Source organism: Papio anubis, chromosome 7 (assembly GCF_008728515.1).
Source record: "Papio anubis isolate 15944 chromosome 7, Panubis1.0, whole genome shotgun sequence".
Taxonomy (NCBI): Eukaryota; Metazoa; Chordata; class Mammalia; order Primates; family Cercopithecidae; genus Papio; species Papio anubis.
In genome coordinates this window covers 137,234,978-137,252,592 of record NC_044982.1, presented here as the reverse complement: position 1 = coordinate 137,252,592, position 17,615 = coordinate 137,234,978, and the positions used below count along the sequence as shown (strand labels likewise).

Below are 17,615 nucleotides of genomic sequence, written 5' to 3'. Positions count from 1 at the left end.
TGTTTAGTACTTCCTTCAGGGTCTCTTGTAAGGCAGGCCTAGTGGTGACAAAATCTCTAAGCATTTGCTTATCTGTAAAGGATTTTATTTCTCCTTCACTTATGAAACTTAGTTTGGCTGGATATGAAATTCTGGGTTTAAAATTCTTTTCTTTAAGAATGTTGAATATTGGCCCCCACTCTCTTCTGGCTTGGAGAGTTTCTGCCGAGAGATCTGCTGTGAGTCTGATGGGCTTCCCTTTGTGGGTAACCCGACCTTTCTCTCTGGCTGCCCTTAAGATTTTTTCCTTCATTTCCACTTTGGTGAATCTGGCAATTATGTGTCTTGGAGTTGCTCTTCTCGAGGAGTATCTTTGTGGCGTTCTCTGTATTTCCTGGATTTGAATGTTGGCCTGCCCTACTAGGTTGGGGAAGTTCTCCTGGATGATATCCTGAAGAGTGTTTTCCAACTTGGTTCCATTTTCCCCCTCACTTTCAGGCACCCCAATCAGACGTAGATTTGGTCTTTTTGCATAATCCCATACTTCTTGCAGGCTTTGTTCATTTCTTTTTCTTCTTTTTTCTTTTGGTTTCTCTTCTCGCTTCATTTCATTCATTTGATCCTCAATCGCTGATACTCTTTCTTCCAGTTGATCGAGTCGGTTACTGAAGCTTGTGCATTTGTCACGTATTTCTCATGTCATGGTTTTCATCTCTTTCGTTTCGTTTAGGAACTTCTCTGCATTAATTACTCTAGCCGTCAATTCTTCCACTTTTTTTTCAAGATTTTTAGTTTCTTTGCGCTGGGTACGTAATTCCTCCTTTAGCTCTGAGAAATTTGATGGACTGAAGCCTTCTTCTCTCATCTCGTCAAAGTCATTTTCCGTCCAGCTTTGATCCGTTGCTGGCGATGAGCTGCGCTCCTTTGCCGGGGGAGATGTGCTCTTATTTTTTGAATTTCCAGCTTTTCTGCCCTGCTTTTTCCCCATCTTTGTGGTTTTATCTGCCTCTGGTCTTTGATGATGGTGATGTACTGATGGGGTTTTGGTGTAGGTGTCCTTCCTGTTTGATAGTTTTCCTTCTAACAGTCAGGTCCCTCAGCTGTAGGTCTGTTGGAGATTGCTTGAGGTCCACTCCAGACCCTGTTTGCCTGGGTATCAGCAGCAGAGGCTGCAGAAGATAGAATATTTCTGAACAGCGAGTGTACCTGTCTGATTCTTGCTTTGGAAGCTTCCTCTCAGGGGTATACTCCACCCTGTGAGGTGTGGGGTGTCAGACTGCCCCTAGTGGGGGATGTCTCCCAGTTAGGCTACTCAGGGGTCAGGGACCCACTTGAGCAGGCAGTCTGTCCGTTCTCAGATCTCAGCCTCCGTGTTGGGAGATCCACTGCTCTCTTCAAAGCTGTCAGACAGAGTCGTTTGCGTCTGCACAGTTTTCTGCTGCTTTGTTGTTGTTGTTGTTGTTGTTGTTGTGTAGCTGTGCCCTGTCCCCAGAGGTGGAGTCTACAGAGACAGGCAGGTTTCCTTGAGCTGCTGTGAGCTCCACCCAGTTGGAGCTTCCCAGCAGCTTTGTTTACCTACTTAAGCCTCAGCAATGGCGGGCGCCCCTCCCCCAGCCTCGCTGCTGCCTTGCCGGTAGATCACAGACTGCTGTGCTAGCAATGAGGGAGGCTCCGTGGGCGTGGGACCCTCCCGGCCAGGTGTGGGATATGATCTCCTGGTGTGCCTGTTTGCTTAAAGCGCAATATTGGGGTGGGAGTTACCCGATTTTCCAGGTGTTGTGTGTCTCAGTTCCCCTGGCTAGGAAAAGGGATTCCCTTCCCCCTTGCGCTTCCCAGGTGAGGCGATGCCTCGCCCTGCTTCAGCTCTCGCTGGTCGGGCTGCAGCAGCTGACCAGCACCGATCGTCCGGCACTCCCCAGTGAGATGAACCCAGTACCTCAGTTGAAAATGCAGAAATCACCGGTCTTCTGTGTTGCTGGCGCTGGGAGTTGGAGACTGGAGCTGTTCCTATTCGGCCATCTTGCTCCGCCCTCAAAACTCAAATTTGAAAGCTTTAAGTTCTTATCTAATCCCCCAAATAAAATAAGCTATAGAGTAGATATTTGTATCCCCATTTTACAAATGAAGAAACCAAGCAGAGAGAGGTTATTCACATATCAAAAGTATCCCACTCAGTCTAAGCATGACGCTGAGATTCCACCTCAAATCCAGTTGACAGGAAGCCGTACTCTTTATCCTACATCTGCTATTTCCGCTGCAAGTTTCTGCTGACTCCACTGGCTAATCTGGTGTCTGACCATTTACTCAAGTGAAGCAGTGAGATGTCTTCACAACTATATTTTTTAGATTAATTGATTAATTATTAAAGGGAATAGGAATACATCTAAGGTATGTCTAGGGAAACACATGGCAAGTGCACAGGCTCTGGGGCCAAGCTGTCTAATTCACATCCCACCTGAACCAAGGACCACTTTGGGCAAGTTCCTTACCCTCTATATACTTCAACTTCCTAATCTGTCCAACAGGGAAAATAGTAATGCCTATGATTGAGTTTCTTAAGAACAAAATGAGGTAATACATATGTACTCCCTACAATACTGTTCCAGGCACTGTCTCAAAACATTTAGCAATAAGCTTATTAAAATCTAGATCCGTCTGCATCTACCTTCCTTCAGCAAGAGTCAAATTCTGAATGAGAGTGGTGCTTCAAGATGTACGACTAAAGGCATCTGGCAGTTGCCTCCTCCACAAAGAAGCACCAAGATAGAGAGTAGATAATCATACTTCCAATATGTTATCTAAGAGAGAACACTGGAATTCAAGAGAGAAGTGACAGGAAACACCTACAAGAAAGAAGAAGGGAACAAGGTATCCTGCCTGGCTGGGAGCCCAGAAGTGCTCTCCAATGTAGGGAAAGTATAAGTGAGGGATGCTCGGTGGTCCACAATCCCACCACAGACTCCAATCCTAGCCATGGAAGAGCCTCCTCTCAACCCTTTCAGACCCTGAAATTAACATAGGGAGCTGCCTGAAGACAAGGCAGTGCCATTGCCCCCAGAGAGGGAGCTCACACTGAGTCCCACATACCACTCTAAGTCCTAAGCAGCTACAGCAAAGTGTCATTTTGAGAGCCCAGCCCCACCAGACTGCATCCTGCCTGCAGGCCCAACAGTACCTCCCTTTCCACATTCCTGGAGCTCCACTGACATTCCCCACCTGCAGCCACCACCACTGCCACCACTGCCACCATGGCCAAAGTGCAAGACACTGACAGCAACCCCACCACCCTTCCAGCAACAGGACTTCCTCACATTTTCACATGCCCTAAGGATAGGCTACCGGACAGATAACTGCTACCTACAGCCAAAGCACACCCTTCCCAGTCACCTGCCTAAGGCTGCAACTACTAAAAGCAATCCCACTCACCCCAGCAGCCAGCAGGGCCATAGTGCAGCTACTGCACCCCCAGCGGAGCATTCCACCAGAGGACTTGGGATAACCCTGTCCCTGTCCACCACAGCCAGCACCCATACATACCACTGGACAGCGAGGAGAAGGGGAACATACAGACAGGTCTGTCCAGCCTGGCTTTGACCACCCTTCATATGCCCAACCCCAGTGCTGAAGCATACCACCTAGGGGCCTGGGGATCACCCTGCTCCGTCACCATCCACCACCGTGGCTCCATCCCCCATCGTGAGCACTCCTCCCAGAGACTAGAAGACAGGCTAACCCAGCCTGCCACTACCACCACAGCTAGCACCCACCTGCACTTACCACCTGTGGACCTGACCAGCCTGCCACAGCCACTGCCAACACCAGCATAGACTATTTGGGAGCCAGAGAGTTGTCCAACCACTGTTACTGCCATTGCCTATGCCATGCCTGCAGCCCAGGGGCCCAAGGTTCAGCCCACTGCTTCTACTGCTGGCACCTGAGCAAGCCTCCTGGTGACCCAAGAATCAGCCCACCAGGACACACTAACACCAGTGCCAAATGTGCTACCCTTGGCCCCAAAGACAGGCAGGCTCAGCCTGCCACTGCTCCCACTGGTGCCCAAGACTGTCCCACCTGCTGTCCCCATGCCCAATAAAACTTCACTATAGCCTCCATTAACAGCCATACCCTAAGCCACTGAGGAAGTCACAGACACCACTGGCTTTGTTTACAAAAAAAAAAAAGCCAAATAAATTATATGGAGACTATACTACTGCACACATCCAGAATCAAAGCCAAAGTGCCCTACCCAACAAATACCATAGATACATATTGAGGAAGTCCTCTTCTATCAAAGTAAATCCACAAAATTGGAAGAAGTGACTATTACACCAGATGTGCAGATAGCAATGTAAGGACACAAGAAACAGGAAAAAGCAAGGAAATATAATTCCAAAGGAACACCATAATTCTCCAGTAACAGATTCCAATGAATAGGAAATTTATGAAATTCCCATAAAAATAATTCAAAATAATGATATGAAAGAAGTTTAGTGATTTACAAGGGAACAAAGATAAACAATACAAAGAAATGAGAAAAACAATTCAGGATATGATTGAGAAATTTACCAAAAAGGTAGATATCACAACAAAGAACCAAACAGAAATCCTGCAACTGAAGAATTCATTGAATGAAATAAAAATTATATTTGAGAGCTTCAGCAATAGACTAGATCAAGCAGAAGAGAGAATTTCAGAACTTGAAGACAAGTCTCTTGAAATAACCCAGTCAAACAAAAGTAAAACAAAAGAATTAGCAAGAGTAGACAAAGCCTACATGACATGTGAGACAACACAAAGCAACCACATATCTGAATTATCAGCATTCCCAAAGGTGAAGAGAGAACGAAAGTATTCAAAAGCCTATTGATGAAATAATAGATAAAATCTTCCCAACTCTAGCAAGAGATGTAGACATTGAAATACAGGAGGCCCAGCAATCCCCAAATGAGTACAATGCAAAAAGGTCTTCTCTCTGACACATTATAGTCAAACTGTCTAACGTCAATGACAACAAGAAAATTCTAAAAATAGCAAGAGAAAAGCATCTAGTCACCTATAAAGGAGTTTCCATCAGACTTACCATAGACTTACCAGTAAAAACCTTACAAGCCAGAAGATAATAGGATAATACATTTAAAGTGCTGAAAGACAATATCTGGAAGTCAAGAAGTACTATACCCTTAAAAGTTATCCTTTTTGGAGAAATAAAGTTATTTCTAAATAAGGTTACTTTATTGTAGAGAAATAAAATTACCCTCTTTGGAGAAATAAAGTCTTGCCCAGACAAGCAAAAACTAAGGGAATTCAACACTACTAGAAAAGCCCTACAAGAAATAATTGAGGGAATCCTAAACCTGGAAGCAAAAGGGCAATATCTACTATTACAAATAACACATAAAAGTGCAAAACTCACTGGTAAAGCAAACACACAAATGAGGAAGAGAAAGGACTCATGGTTACAACTAAAGAAAAGTACTGACACAAAAGTATATAATAAAAAAGAAAGGAACAGAAGATATATACAACATCCAGAAAACAATTAACAATGTGACAGGAACAAAACCTCACATATCAATAGCAACTTTCAATGGAAATGAATTAAATTTTCCACTTGAAACATATAGAGTGGCTGAATGGGTTTTTTAAAAATGTGATCCAGATGGCCTGGATCTGGATCTATAAAAATGTGATCTACATGCTGCCTACAAGAAACTTCTTAACCTGTAAAGACACCTATAGATTGAAAGTAAAGGTATAGGAAAAGATGTTCCTCACAAACAGAAACCAAAAGCAAGCAGGAATAGCTATACTTTTATCAGGCACAAGATACTTTAAGCCAAAAATAGTAAAAACAGCCCAAAAGATCATTTTATAATGATAAAGGGATCAGTTCAGTAAGAAGATATTACCATAAGAGGATATTACAATTCTAAATATATATGCACCCAACACTGAAGCACCCAGATATATAAAGCAAATATCACTAGATCTAAAGGGAGAAGTAGACTCCAATACAATAATAATAAGGGACTTCAACAGTACATTCTCAGCATCAAATAAATCATTTAGACAGATAATCAATGAAGAACATTAGATTTAAACTGTACTTTAGATCAAATGGACTGAACAGACATCCACAGGACATTTTATCCAACAGTTGCAGACTACACATTCTTTTCACCAGCACATGGAGCATTCTCCAGTATAGGCCATAAGTTAGGCCTGAATATGAGTCTCAACAAATTTTTGAAAATTGAAGTCATATCAAGTATCTTCTCAGACCACAATGGAATGAAACTAGAAATCAATACCAAGAGGAACTTAGAAACAATATGCTACATGAAAATTAAACATGTTCCTGAATGAATACTGGGCCAATGAAGAAAGTAAGATGAAAATGAAAAGATTTCCTCAAACATATGAAAATGGAAACAAAACGCACCAAAACCTATGGGATACAGCAAAAGCACTGCTAACAGAGAACTTTACAGCAATAAATGCCTACATCAAAAAAGTAAAAAGATTTTAAATAAGCAATATAATGAAATGACTGAAAGAACCTGAAAAGCAAGAACAAAACCCAAAATTGGTAGAAGGTAAAAGATAATAAAGATCAGAGCACACGTAAATAAAATAGGCTAAAAAATACAAAGGATCAATGAAACGAAAACTTGTTGTTTTTTTATTTTTTATTTTTTTTTGAAAAGATGAACAAAGTTAATAAACTTTCAGCTAGACTAACAAAGAAAAAAAGAGACAGGATCCAAAAAACAAAATCAGGAATGAAAATGAAGACATTACAACTTATGCCACAGAAATATATAAGATCAAGATTTTAAGAACAACTACATGCTAACTAACAGGAAAACCTAGAGGAAATGGATAAATTTCTGGACACATGCAACCTTCTAAGATTGAATCAGGAAGAAACAGAAAATCTGAACATACCAAAAGCCAGTAATGAGATTGAATCTGCAATAAAAAGTCTCCCAACAAAGAAAAAGCCAGAATTGGATGACTTCACTACCAGATTCTACCAAACGTGTAAAGAAGAACTAATATAAGTTATCCTTAAGTATCCCAAAAAACTGAAGAGAAGGGAATTCTCTCTAACTTGTTCTACAAGGCTAGCATTACCCTGATACCAAAATCAGAGAAGAACACAACAAAAAAAGAAAACTACAGGTCAATATCCCTGATGAACATAGACATAAATATCCTCAACTAAAAACTAACAAACTAAGTCCAACAGCAGGCTTGGGTGTGGTGGCTCCATGCCTTGTTTTGCTGTGTTTCCCAGGCTAGTCTCAAACTCCTGGGCTCAAATGATCCTTCTGTGGGAAGCCAAGGCAGGCAGATCATTTGAGCCCAGGAATATGAGAGCAACCTAGGAAACATGGCAAAACTCTATCTCTACAAAAAATACAAAATTAGTCAAGTGTGGTGGTGGCTTATACCTGTAGTCCCCGCTACTCAGGATGCTGAAGTGGGAGGATCACTTGAACCCAAGAGGCTGAGGCTGCAGTGAGCTATGATTGCACCACTGCACTGAAAGCCGGGTGACAGAGCAAGACCCTGTCTCAAAAAACTAAAAAAAAAAATCCTACAACAGATCAAAAATATAATATACCACGATCAAGTGAAATTTACCTCAGGAATGCAAGCATGGTTCAACATATGTAATAAGCATGATACATCACGTCAACAAAATGAAGGACAAAAACCATATAGTTATCTCAATCGATGCAGAAAAAGCATTAGATAAAATTCAACATCCCTTCATGATAAAAACTCTCAACAAACTAGGTGTAGACGGAACACAACTCAACATAATAAAATCTATATATGACACACACAGCTAACATCATACTGAACGAGGAAGAGTTGAAACTCTTTTTTCTAAGCACTAGAACAAGACAAGGATGCTCACTTTTATACTCTGATTCATCATAACTGAAAGCCCTAGCCAGAGCAATCAGGCAAGAGAAAAAAATGAAAGCCATCCAAATTAAAACATAGAAGTCAAATTGCTCCTGTTTGCAAGCAACATGATCTCACATTCAGAAAAAAATCAAATGATTCCACCAAAAACTCTTAGAACTGATAACCAAATTCAGTAAAGTTTTAGGATACAAAATCAGTAGTGTTTCTATACATCAATAATGAAGTACCTGAGAAAGAAATCAAGAAAGCAATCCCATTTACAATAGCTTTAAAAAAAAAAAAAATACTTAATGATAAATTTAACCCAGGAGGTGAAAAACCTCCACAAGGAAAACTACAAAACACCAGTGAAAGAAATTGGAGAGGGCACGAACAAATGAAAATATATTCTATGCTCATAGATTGGAATAATTAATATTGTTAAAATGATCACACTACCCAATGCAATTTCTATCTAAATATCAATGTTATTTTTCACAGAAACAGAAAAAAAATCCTAACATTCATATGGAACCAAAAAAGAGCCCAAATAGCCAAAGCAATCCTGACCAAAAAGAACAAAGCTAGAGGCATCACACTATCTGACTACAAAATATATTACAAGACTAAAGTAACCAAAACAGCATGGTATTGGTATAAAACAGACACATAGGCCAATGGAACAGAATACAGAACCCAGAAATAAATCCAAACATTTACAATCATGGGATTTTTGACAAAGACACCAAGTACACACACTAGGGAATGGACATCCTCTTCAATAAGCAGTGATGGGAAAATTGAATATCCATATGCAGAAGAATGAAACTGGACCCCTATCTCTCACCATATACAAAAATTAACTCAATATGAATTAAAGACTTACATATAATCCCCCAAATGATATAACTACTAGAAGATAACATAGGGAAAACAACTTCCAGACACTGGTCTCTAGACAATGATTTTATGGCTAAGACCTCAAAAGCACAGGCAACAAAAACATAAACAAGTGAGACTACATGAAATAAAAAAGCTTCTGCACCGCAAAGGAAACAATCAACACACTGAAGAGACAGTCTGCTGAAAGGAAGGAAGTATTTGTAAACTATTCATCCAACAAGGGACTAATATCCAGAATATACAAGGAACTCAATTCAACAGTAAGAAAACAACCCCATTAAAAAGCAAAGAACATGAATAGATGTTTCTCAAAAGAAGACACACAAATAGCCAACATATCTATGAAAAAAATGCTCAACATCATTAATCATCCGAGACATGCAAATCAAAACCACAATGAGATGTGATTTTATTTCAACTAGAATAGCTACTATTAAAAAATGAATAAATAAATAACAGATGCTGGTAAAGGGAGCTATTACACTTTGTTGGTGAGAATGTAAATTGGTACAGCCACTAGAGAAAACACTATGGAGATTTCTCCAAAAACTAAAAATAGAACTACCATATGATCTAACAACCCCACTACTGGGTATTTATTCAAAGGAAATGAAATTGTTATATCAAAGGGATATCTGCACCCCATGTTTACTGTAGCACTACTCATAATATCAAATATATGAAATCAACCCAAGTGTCCATCAATGGATGAATCAATAAAGAAAATGTGGTGTATACACATACAATGGAATACTATTCAACCATCAAAAAAGAATGAAATCCTACCATTTTAAGCAACATGAATGGAACCATGGGTTCCATGTTAAGTCAAATAAGGCACAGAATGACAAGTTTCACATGTTCTCACTCCTATGTGAAAACTAAAAAAGTTGATCTCACAAAGAGTAGAATGATAGATACCAGACACTAGGAAGGTTGTATGGGTAGGAGTAGGGGGATGAAGAGAGGCTGGTTAACTAGTACAAACGTATAGTTAGATGGAAGGAATAAATTATAAAGTTCAACAGCAGAGTAGGGTGGCTATAGTTAGCAACCATTGTTGTATATTTCAAGTTAGCCAGAAGAGAGGACTTTCTTTCCCAACACAGAGAAATGATAAAGACTCAAAGTGATGGATATCCTAAATATACTGACTTGAACATTATACATTCTATCCATGTAATAAAATATCACATGTGCCCCAAAAATATGTATATATATTATATATCAATTTAAAAAGAGTCAACCCAAAAATCAAAGGGTAAAGAATCTACTTTTAAAATTTTAATTGATTATTAAATAAGTTATTATTTCCCCAATTGACTTTATGGGGTCTATCATTAAAATTATATCAATAATAATATTTAAATTATATTAGTAATAGCTAATTAAATTTCCCAATTTTTATTTTGCAAAGACATATGCAGTGTCTAGTCATAGTTTCTAACCAGCATGATATAGCAGGTTTTTTTTTTTTTTTTTTAAACTGCAGGTAAAACAGAAAAGCTGGGAGATTCATGTGCAAGTACCATCAACTAGAGGTGCTGACTTTAAGTCTTCCTTTTCTTAAAGTTCAGGAAGAATAGTTTAATGACAAGACATATTAGGGAAGCCACAGTGCTCTACTATTATATTGAAGGAAGGTTAGCTCCCCATCTAGAATGGAGCAAGCAACAAGCAATTTGTCTCTGTCATCATTCTGCTTGGCCAGTCTCTAAGTGAGTTGAGCTTACAGAAGCTACTACAAGCAACAAGGAAGCAAAAATTGTTATAAAACAATATTTTTAAAGTTCTAGGAAAATATTTATGCAGATTTTTAAATGTTCTTCTCCAAATAAAGTAACAAGAAATAAGGAAATGAAATACATCGGTACATCTTAAGAAATATTATTTCTCAAACTTTAATATCTGTCCACTGTTACCTCCAATTTCAGCACTTATATATTTTTGACACTGTGCAGTAGTGACACAAATTTCACAGTATTTTATTTCACATGAACAGTATATATCTGGGTTCAATAGTAACTATGTCAAAATATCTACTTTCTTTAATGCTGAAAGACTATTCCATCTTTATATGTCATCGACGACAGCTGTGTCTTCCAAACTCATCTGATCATGAGCTTCATCTAGGTGTTTATTAAATGCAAAGTCCCAAATCCCATTCCCTGTTGATTCTTAATTCGTAGGTCAGAATGGAGCTAGGGAATTGGTATTTTTAACAAGTATCTCATGATACTGATCACTCATCACCACGCAAGAGTTAGCAGGTACTGACCAAAGCACAATTTTAAAGGACAACTCAACATAGCTGATTTGAAATTCTTTTCTAAAAATACTTGAGAAATGCTGGAGGCCTGAAGACAATAATTCATTACTGATATCAACTTTATCTCAGTTTGTCACCAAAATGAATGGAAGCAGCTTAGGAAACATGTACAAAGAACTTTATACTAATTTAAGACCACAGGAAACTACAGCATAGCTTTCCACTTTCTCAACTCTTGGATCTTTTTTCCCTCCCTCCCTCTCGTCCTTCCATCCTTTCCTCCTTCCTTCAACACCTACCTGAGTTCTTCTCTCACTTCCACAGCATTATTCCCTGCTATCACAAACACATCATTCATGTCATCAGTCAGCATGTTGCAGGCATAACCGATGTTGATGGCAGTTTCTAAAACAAAATAAAGCCCAACTCAGTTAAAATGTTACTTAATAATGTAAGTCCATTTTTAATGAAAGTTTTGAGGGCTTAGCTGTATTTTCTTACAGCCTACAGGCCCTCTCAAATTTACTACTTGCTAAACCCATGCCCAAGTAGCAACAGCAACAAATGTGCAGCCTTCTCATCTAGTTTTCAGAAAAACCTTTTCATTCCCAAATTAGCACTCATGAAAATACCTTAAGATCTTGTGACATAATATGTACAAATACAAAACCTTTGACCAGAAGTCCAAATACTGTCTTGGGAGAGCTAAACTAATAAACTTAGCCAATATTTAATTCTGATATGGAAGACAATTTGAAGGAAAAAAACTCACAAAATGTTCAGTTGAATGAAAAAAACAGTGGTCTTACAAAATTTTTATAGTTCTCTCAAACACAACCTTGCCATTTTCCCATTAAATATATGGAAGTTTGGAATTTGACTATCATCTCAAAAACCACCCAGCACTGTTCTCCTAGAGAACTGGAGAATCAGATGGTGTTGGGTAATTCTTCCTCTAATTTTATAGAAATGGAACCTAAGATAATCAGATAACTCCTTCTATCTGATAGAGTTATTTGATTGTCTCTAACAGTACAGAATAATTAGACTGTAGCTAATTCTGAGGAATCATTAGTTTTGTCCCAAATTAAGGAAGGTAATTGATAAAATCTCAGCATATACCTTGTATAAACCACAGAAATTAAAGCTAAATAATAGTAAATTCATGGATATTTGTAATAATAGAACAGCTGTAACTGACCGAAATCAAACTCTACAGAGTTTCTATCTAGTAACACACCCAAGTGCTCAACTTTCTACTGTTTATTTTTTGTGGTCAATGATTTGGATCAAGATGTAGAGAACTGATTTATCACATCTGCAAATCCCCTAATGCTGTAAAAAAATACCTAATAAGTAGATAGAATTTTAACACAGGTGTGTGCCAGTTAATTGAATATTTTCAGTTTACAAATAGCCAAGCATAAAATCATTTTTGTTTTAATCATTACTGCTAGCAGTAGATCAAAAACATGTTGGTCCCCTTTTCTTTCATAGGAAATGTAGTAGAACATGATGACTCACTAATGATTTGGCATTCTGTCAAGCCTGAAAGTCAATGAATTCTCACTGTACCTTGTATAGATAGTCCTGGAATTCAGCCAGGTTGCACTATTACAGCCGTAGTAGAATTATTAAAATACCAAAATATTTATATAAACGGTTGATAAACAGCTGTTTCCCTGAGCTTCTTCAAAGTGTTCCCATCACCCTGACACCTGCCCTAAGATCCTTCAAATTCCCCACCATCAAGAAACTAAAGGAGTAACCCAAGGTCTCCAATATCCTGCTTCAGTTCTGTGCCAATATCTGTCCTGACTGGGGACAGTGTTCATATAAACCAACTGTTAAACATTCTTAATACCATTGTTGCCTCTAGGTATAATGACTATATTCAAGAGGCAATTGGACTGAAACTCAGCTGATCCCAGCTTATACTATGGAAGGCATTTTGTTAGTTTGGTTTGTTTTAAAATAGATTCTTGCAATACATTAACTTTCTTTTCTCTATTTCAAGTCTTTCCTATGTGGAAGATACGATGAATAATTAATTAACCTTTCTGGTTAATTAAAATTTTGTGATATAAGTCATCTCCCCATTTTCAAAATATCATCATCATCCATTTTCAAGTTACCTTGTTTGTCTCCTGTTAGGACCCAGATCTTAATATTGGCTAGTGATAAACTTGTAACTGTTTCAATAACACCCTCTTGTAACTTATCTTCTACAGCAGTGGCACCTAGTAGCTTTATTGAAAAACAGAGAAAAACTTATGTTAATGCATGCAAACAACATCTATAACATCTACGATTTCACTCACAGAGTTTGGAAGCCAAAGAATATGAATTGAAGACAGAAATTATGATACTTTGATATAGCAGGCAACCTATTTTGTGTGAAAGTGGGTTGGGAAGGACTCCAAAAGGAAGCTCCCAAATCAAGCCAACTTAACAGCAGAGATCCTGGGAGTTATTATTTACCTGAAGGGGCGGATATGCTCAGATAACATGTTAGCGTGAGCAGTAAGAAGCCATTTGGACTTAAGAACTCCCCAGCTGCTTCCCCACTTATATCAACAGCTGAGGGGTCCAAAGAACAGCCTTCATTCCATGGTCAGGAAGCTGATCACAAAAAGTCTAGTCATTCTTCTACATTAACAAACAAGCAGATGCCATAAACTAAAGTGAAGGTTCCTGCACGATTTTTCATCGAAAGATGAACAAAGCATACTCTCCTGGCCACTGGGGCTTCAGGTAAGAGTGGTTTTTAGAATAGACCATGCTCTGGATAGCACAGATATCATCAGAATCTCATGGCCTAGGATGGTTTAGAGCTGTAGCCCCATTCTTCACAGCAAATTTCTCTGCTCTCAAAAGGTGGATCATAAAAAAAGGAGAAAAATAAAAATCCCATAACATCAAGGACACATCAGAGGTTGACAAAGAATAGGGAGCCTACTATCTTCTACTCTTGGGAAGCTTCCAATTGCTTAAGCTACTGCTAATAGAAATACAGTTCTAGGCTCTCTAGGACCATACGTGGAAAACTCAAAGCCAACCTATAAAGCATGATTCAGTAATTGAAAGAGAAACATCTGCTGTGTGCAAGATGATTTAGCCAATGGCTTATTCCTATGCTAAATCTCTAAACACATATTATCTTTCCTGTAAACACAAATCATCATGCTTCTAAACTCATACCATCAAATCTCTTTCAATTTCTTCATACAACCCAGCTATTCGTTCATCCCTCTCTTCTGTGGCAGCATTCGCATCTTCAAGCATCTTATGCCACTCTTTAAAGTACTTGTCATCCAGGTCTCTGTGTGCAATGGCCAAGGTCCGAAGGCCTTCCCCTGCAAATTCCTGCCAGAGATGACATAGACTCATGAACCATCAAAGAAACAATAAGCACAGAAATAACAACAACAAAAATAATTGGTAAGAAATGTTCCACTCAAATTCATTTTGTCCTAAGAGCACTGCTTGGCTATCCTTACTCTCAACTGTTTAGTCTCCTCAGAAATGGGAGATAATGTATGTATTTTCCGTTTTATTTCTATGAGGTTAAAACATGCAGGGGAGCAAGACTTCCCCCTAAAGACAGTTGAAAAGCCCGCTGAAGTATCCTAGTTGAGAGGTGATCAATGACACCCATGACTTGAGATACTCATTTATGGCAATACATATTTGTTTCCAATCTGTCCTTTACAGAAGGAAGCATTTCTGGCCATGAGAGGGACCCAGTGTGTTTTATGGACCTCAGCTTTCAGTGAAGAGGAAAGGACCCTTGGAGAAGCCATAGTTCTCAAATCAAAGGCAGGAGGCTCTCTCCAGGAACCACAACATGACATCCCACCAAAGTCTTGTCACATTCCTCCTAGTGATATGCTATGCCTAAAACTAACTGAATCCTACTTTTGTATATGCTTGAAAATTTTCATAATAAAAAGCTAAAAGTAAATAATAAATAAATAAATAGATGTTAAATAGTCAGATATTAGAAGTTTAAGCATATTACTTAAGGTTATAACCATAACTTCTAGGGCAAAAGGGGAGAGAAAGGAAGAAAAGCTAATATAAGTGGTTGCTTCTGGGAAGCAGGACTAAATACGGAGGCTGACCTTCACTTTTCATTCTAGACTCCTCTGTGAAACTTTTTATTTTTTGCTATATTAAAGTTTTATCTTAATAATAATAAATTGTTTGCAATTTTAAAGACACCATCATCAAGTCAGCTTAGTGCAAAAAATAGTGTTATTTTTAGAAGCTATATTCTATGAACTTAGTACTAAATTAGTCAAACTGATAGGGGAACCACACTCTTCCTTTATCCTGTATCCTGACAATCTCAAACACCACCTCTGGTGCTTTATCCTAACAGTAGGGGAAAAGAAATAGAGGAGACTGGTAGTTGCTAAGTGTCTCACACAGCCATGGTAACTAGAAACATATGCAGATTGCTTTGGGGGAAATGCTCAAAAACTCCCATTCCGCTTGTGCTTCCAGTGGTCATTTTATGGGCCTCTACACTGCAAGTAAAGCATTTTTATGGCCATTTCTGCTCCTTTGGGCATTGCCATTGAGTATGTCTCCTCTGCGGTGTTTTGGCTTATGGTGCACATATAGGTTTATAACCAGGCGTAGGTTAAACCGTGACATACTGTAATTAGGTAAATAGAAAAGTCAATGCATACTGCAATGAGATGGTTTACCCTAGACTGATCTTGAGAAAAATTATCCAAATTTATTTAGTAGGCAATTGGTAGCACTTTGGATATTGGAATCACATTTTGCAAGCCCTGCCTTTCAAGACCACCACTGGATCCCCTACTGATCTGAAAATCTAGTTACTGTCTTGTAATGATCTTTTGTCCTCTTAATTCACACAAACCCTTTTTTGCCTTTAACTTGCAACCCCACTGGGCATTACCACTGCCTTCCTCTCTGTTCTGCACAAAAGTGAATGAACAATAAGATGACATTACAAAAGGAAACAGATGATTTAAGTTATTTAATTAGTGCATGAAACACAAATTCAATCCTAAATGAGCCTTTGATTAAGGTCTTTTCCTATCATTAAACAATTCAAAATCAGTAATTAAATAAACATTTAGGACCTCAGAATCTGGAAGTCAAAATGAACAAAGTGAATGAAGCAAAGAGCAAGTCAAATTTATATTATCTGAAAAAAAATTATTTTGCAGAGAAATGTAAAAAGACCAAATTAGGCTTCCTATAGTTTAGTATCAAAGGAGAATATATGAAAACCCAGGGCCTTGGTGTTTGAGTAATGGCAAAAAGTCAGATACTTATGATTCCAGTGTTGTTTTCATTAAAAAACATTTTAAAGACCATGCTGGCCTCCTGGAAAAGATTAAAAGAAAATCAAGAATTCTCTATTGGAAAGACAAAAACAATAGCTATGTTTGTAACCAATATTACTAAACCATCATTTTTTAAATTTAAAGTAAAGCAGAGGATTTTTTATTTTATTTGTTTATTTGCTGTTTAAAGATTCAGGGAATGTTTTGTATTAAATATAGGGTCTGACAAAGAACATGAATACTCAATAACGTCTTAAAGGAAAGAAACCAATGAGAAAATGCGAGTTTTGACCAGATGGCCTTAAATGGAACCACAGACAAATATTAGAGACACACGTGAATCTCAGGTTTAAAACAAGTAATGCTCATATTAATTCACATTCCCTTACTTTTTGGCATTTAACAGAAAAGTGCCAAAAATCACCCTTACTTCTTTCAGAAAGCTTTTGTAAAGAAATTATGCTGGTCTCAGAATACACAAAGTGGGTGTCTGAGGACACACAAGGGACTCATCATGATTTACAACCTGAATAAAAAGACCCTTAGAGGAGAAAGTGTGCACCAGAGACTATTTTCCTCTCACAATCTAAACACAGCCCTAAACTTTCTCTGGGAGTAATCATAAGATATTCCACTGGTACCAAACACATCAGAACCCAAGGAAAAGGAGCTCTCTGGCTGCTCTTTCCAGAACTAGTCCAGTCTTCCAAGAGGAGCAACATGAAGCTGCAGGGGAGTTACATCAGGTTCCCCAGACGCCCGCATTCTGTGGCTACTGCTCAGTTGCTGTGTGTTCCTCCACCTATAGTGAGACTGACAGGACTTCCAACAGGGCAGAACGCGGGGGTCCTTGTGCCAATTTCCAGACAATCATTGGCACAGCTTCCTGTGGAACCACTCTCCAGATGCTTTCTATTTCTGTAGTCAAATCATTTAGCTGCTATTTTTCTAAACAGGACCTAACCATAGGAGATGGCAAAAGGGCCATTGTGCTAACCTTAAGACGGAGGCACTTACACTGAGGTGGTCTGACGTCAAAGAGAGAAGGACTTCATTGGAAGGATGAAGTTTTTCAAACAGAATAGTATCTGCTCCCTTGGAGTAAAGCTTTATCTGTCCTTCCGGGTTTCGAACTGAAAAGAAAAAAGTTTGGAAAAGCAGATTATAATCAATGACATACATCAAAATTGGACTCTCCCAGACCTCCAGCCTGG

The 17,615-nt window shown here is 38.6% G+C and overlaps 1 protein-coding gene across 1 annotated transcript in view; it reads right to left on the bottom strand.

Moving 5' to 3' along the window:
• LOC101023626 (probable phospholipid-transporting ATPase IM) overlaps positions 1-17,615 on the bottom strand; it is a 271,533-nt gene that overhangs the window by 58,597 nt on the left and 195,321 nt on the right. The window contains exons 18-21 of the mRNA XM_009210142.4: positions 17,419-17,534; positions 14,276-14,440; positions 13,210-13,321; positions 11,374-11,479 (exon numbers count right to left, since the gene is read on the bottom strand). Of these exons, the coding sequence (XP_009208406.2) occupies positions 11,374-11,479; positions 13,210-13,321; positions 14,276-14,440; positions 17,419-17,534 (499 nt within the window). The remainder of the gene's footprint in view (positions 1-11,373; positions 11,480-13,209; positions 13,322-14,275; positions 14,441-17,418; positions 17,535-17,615) is intronic.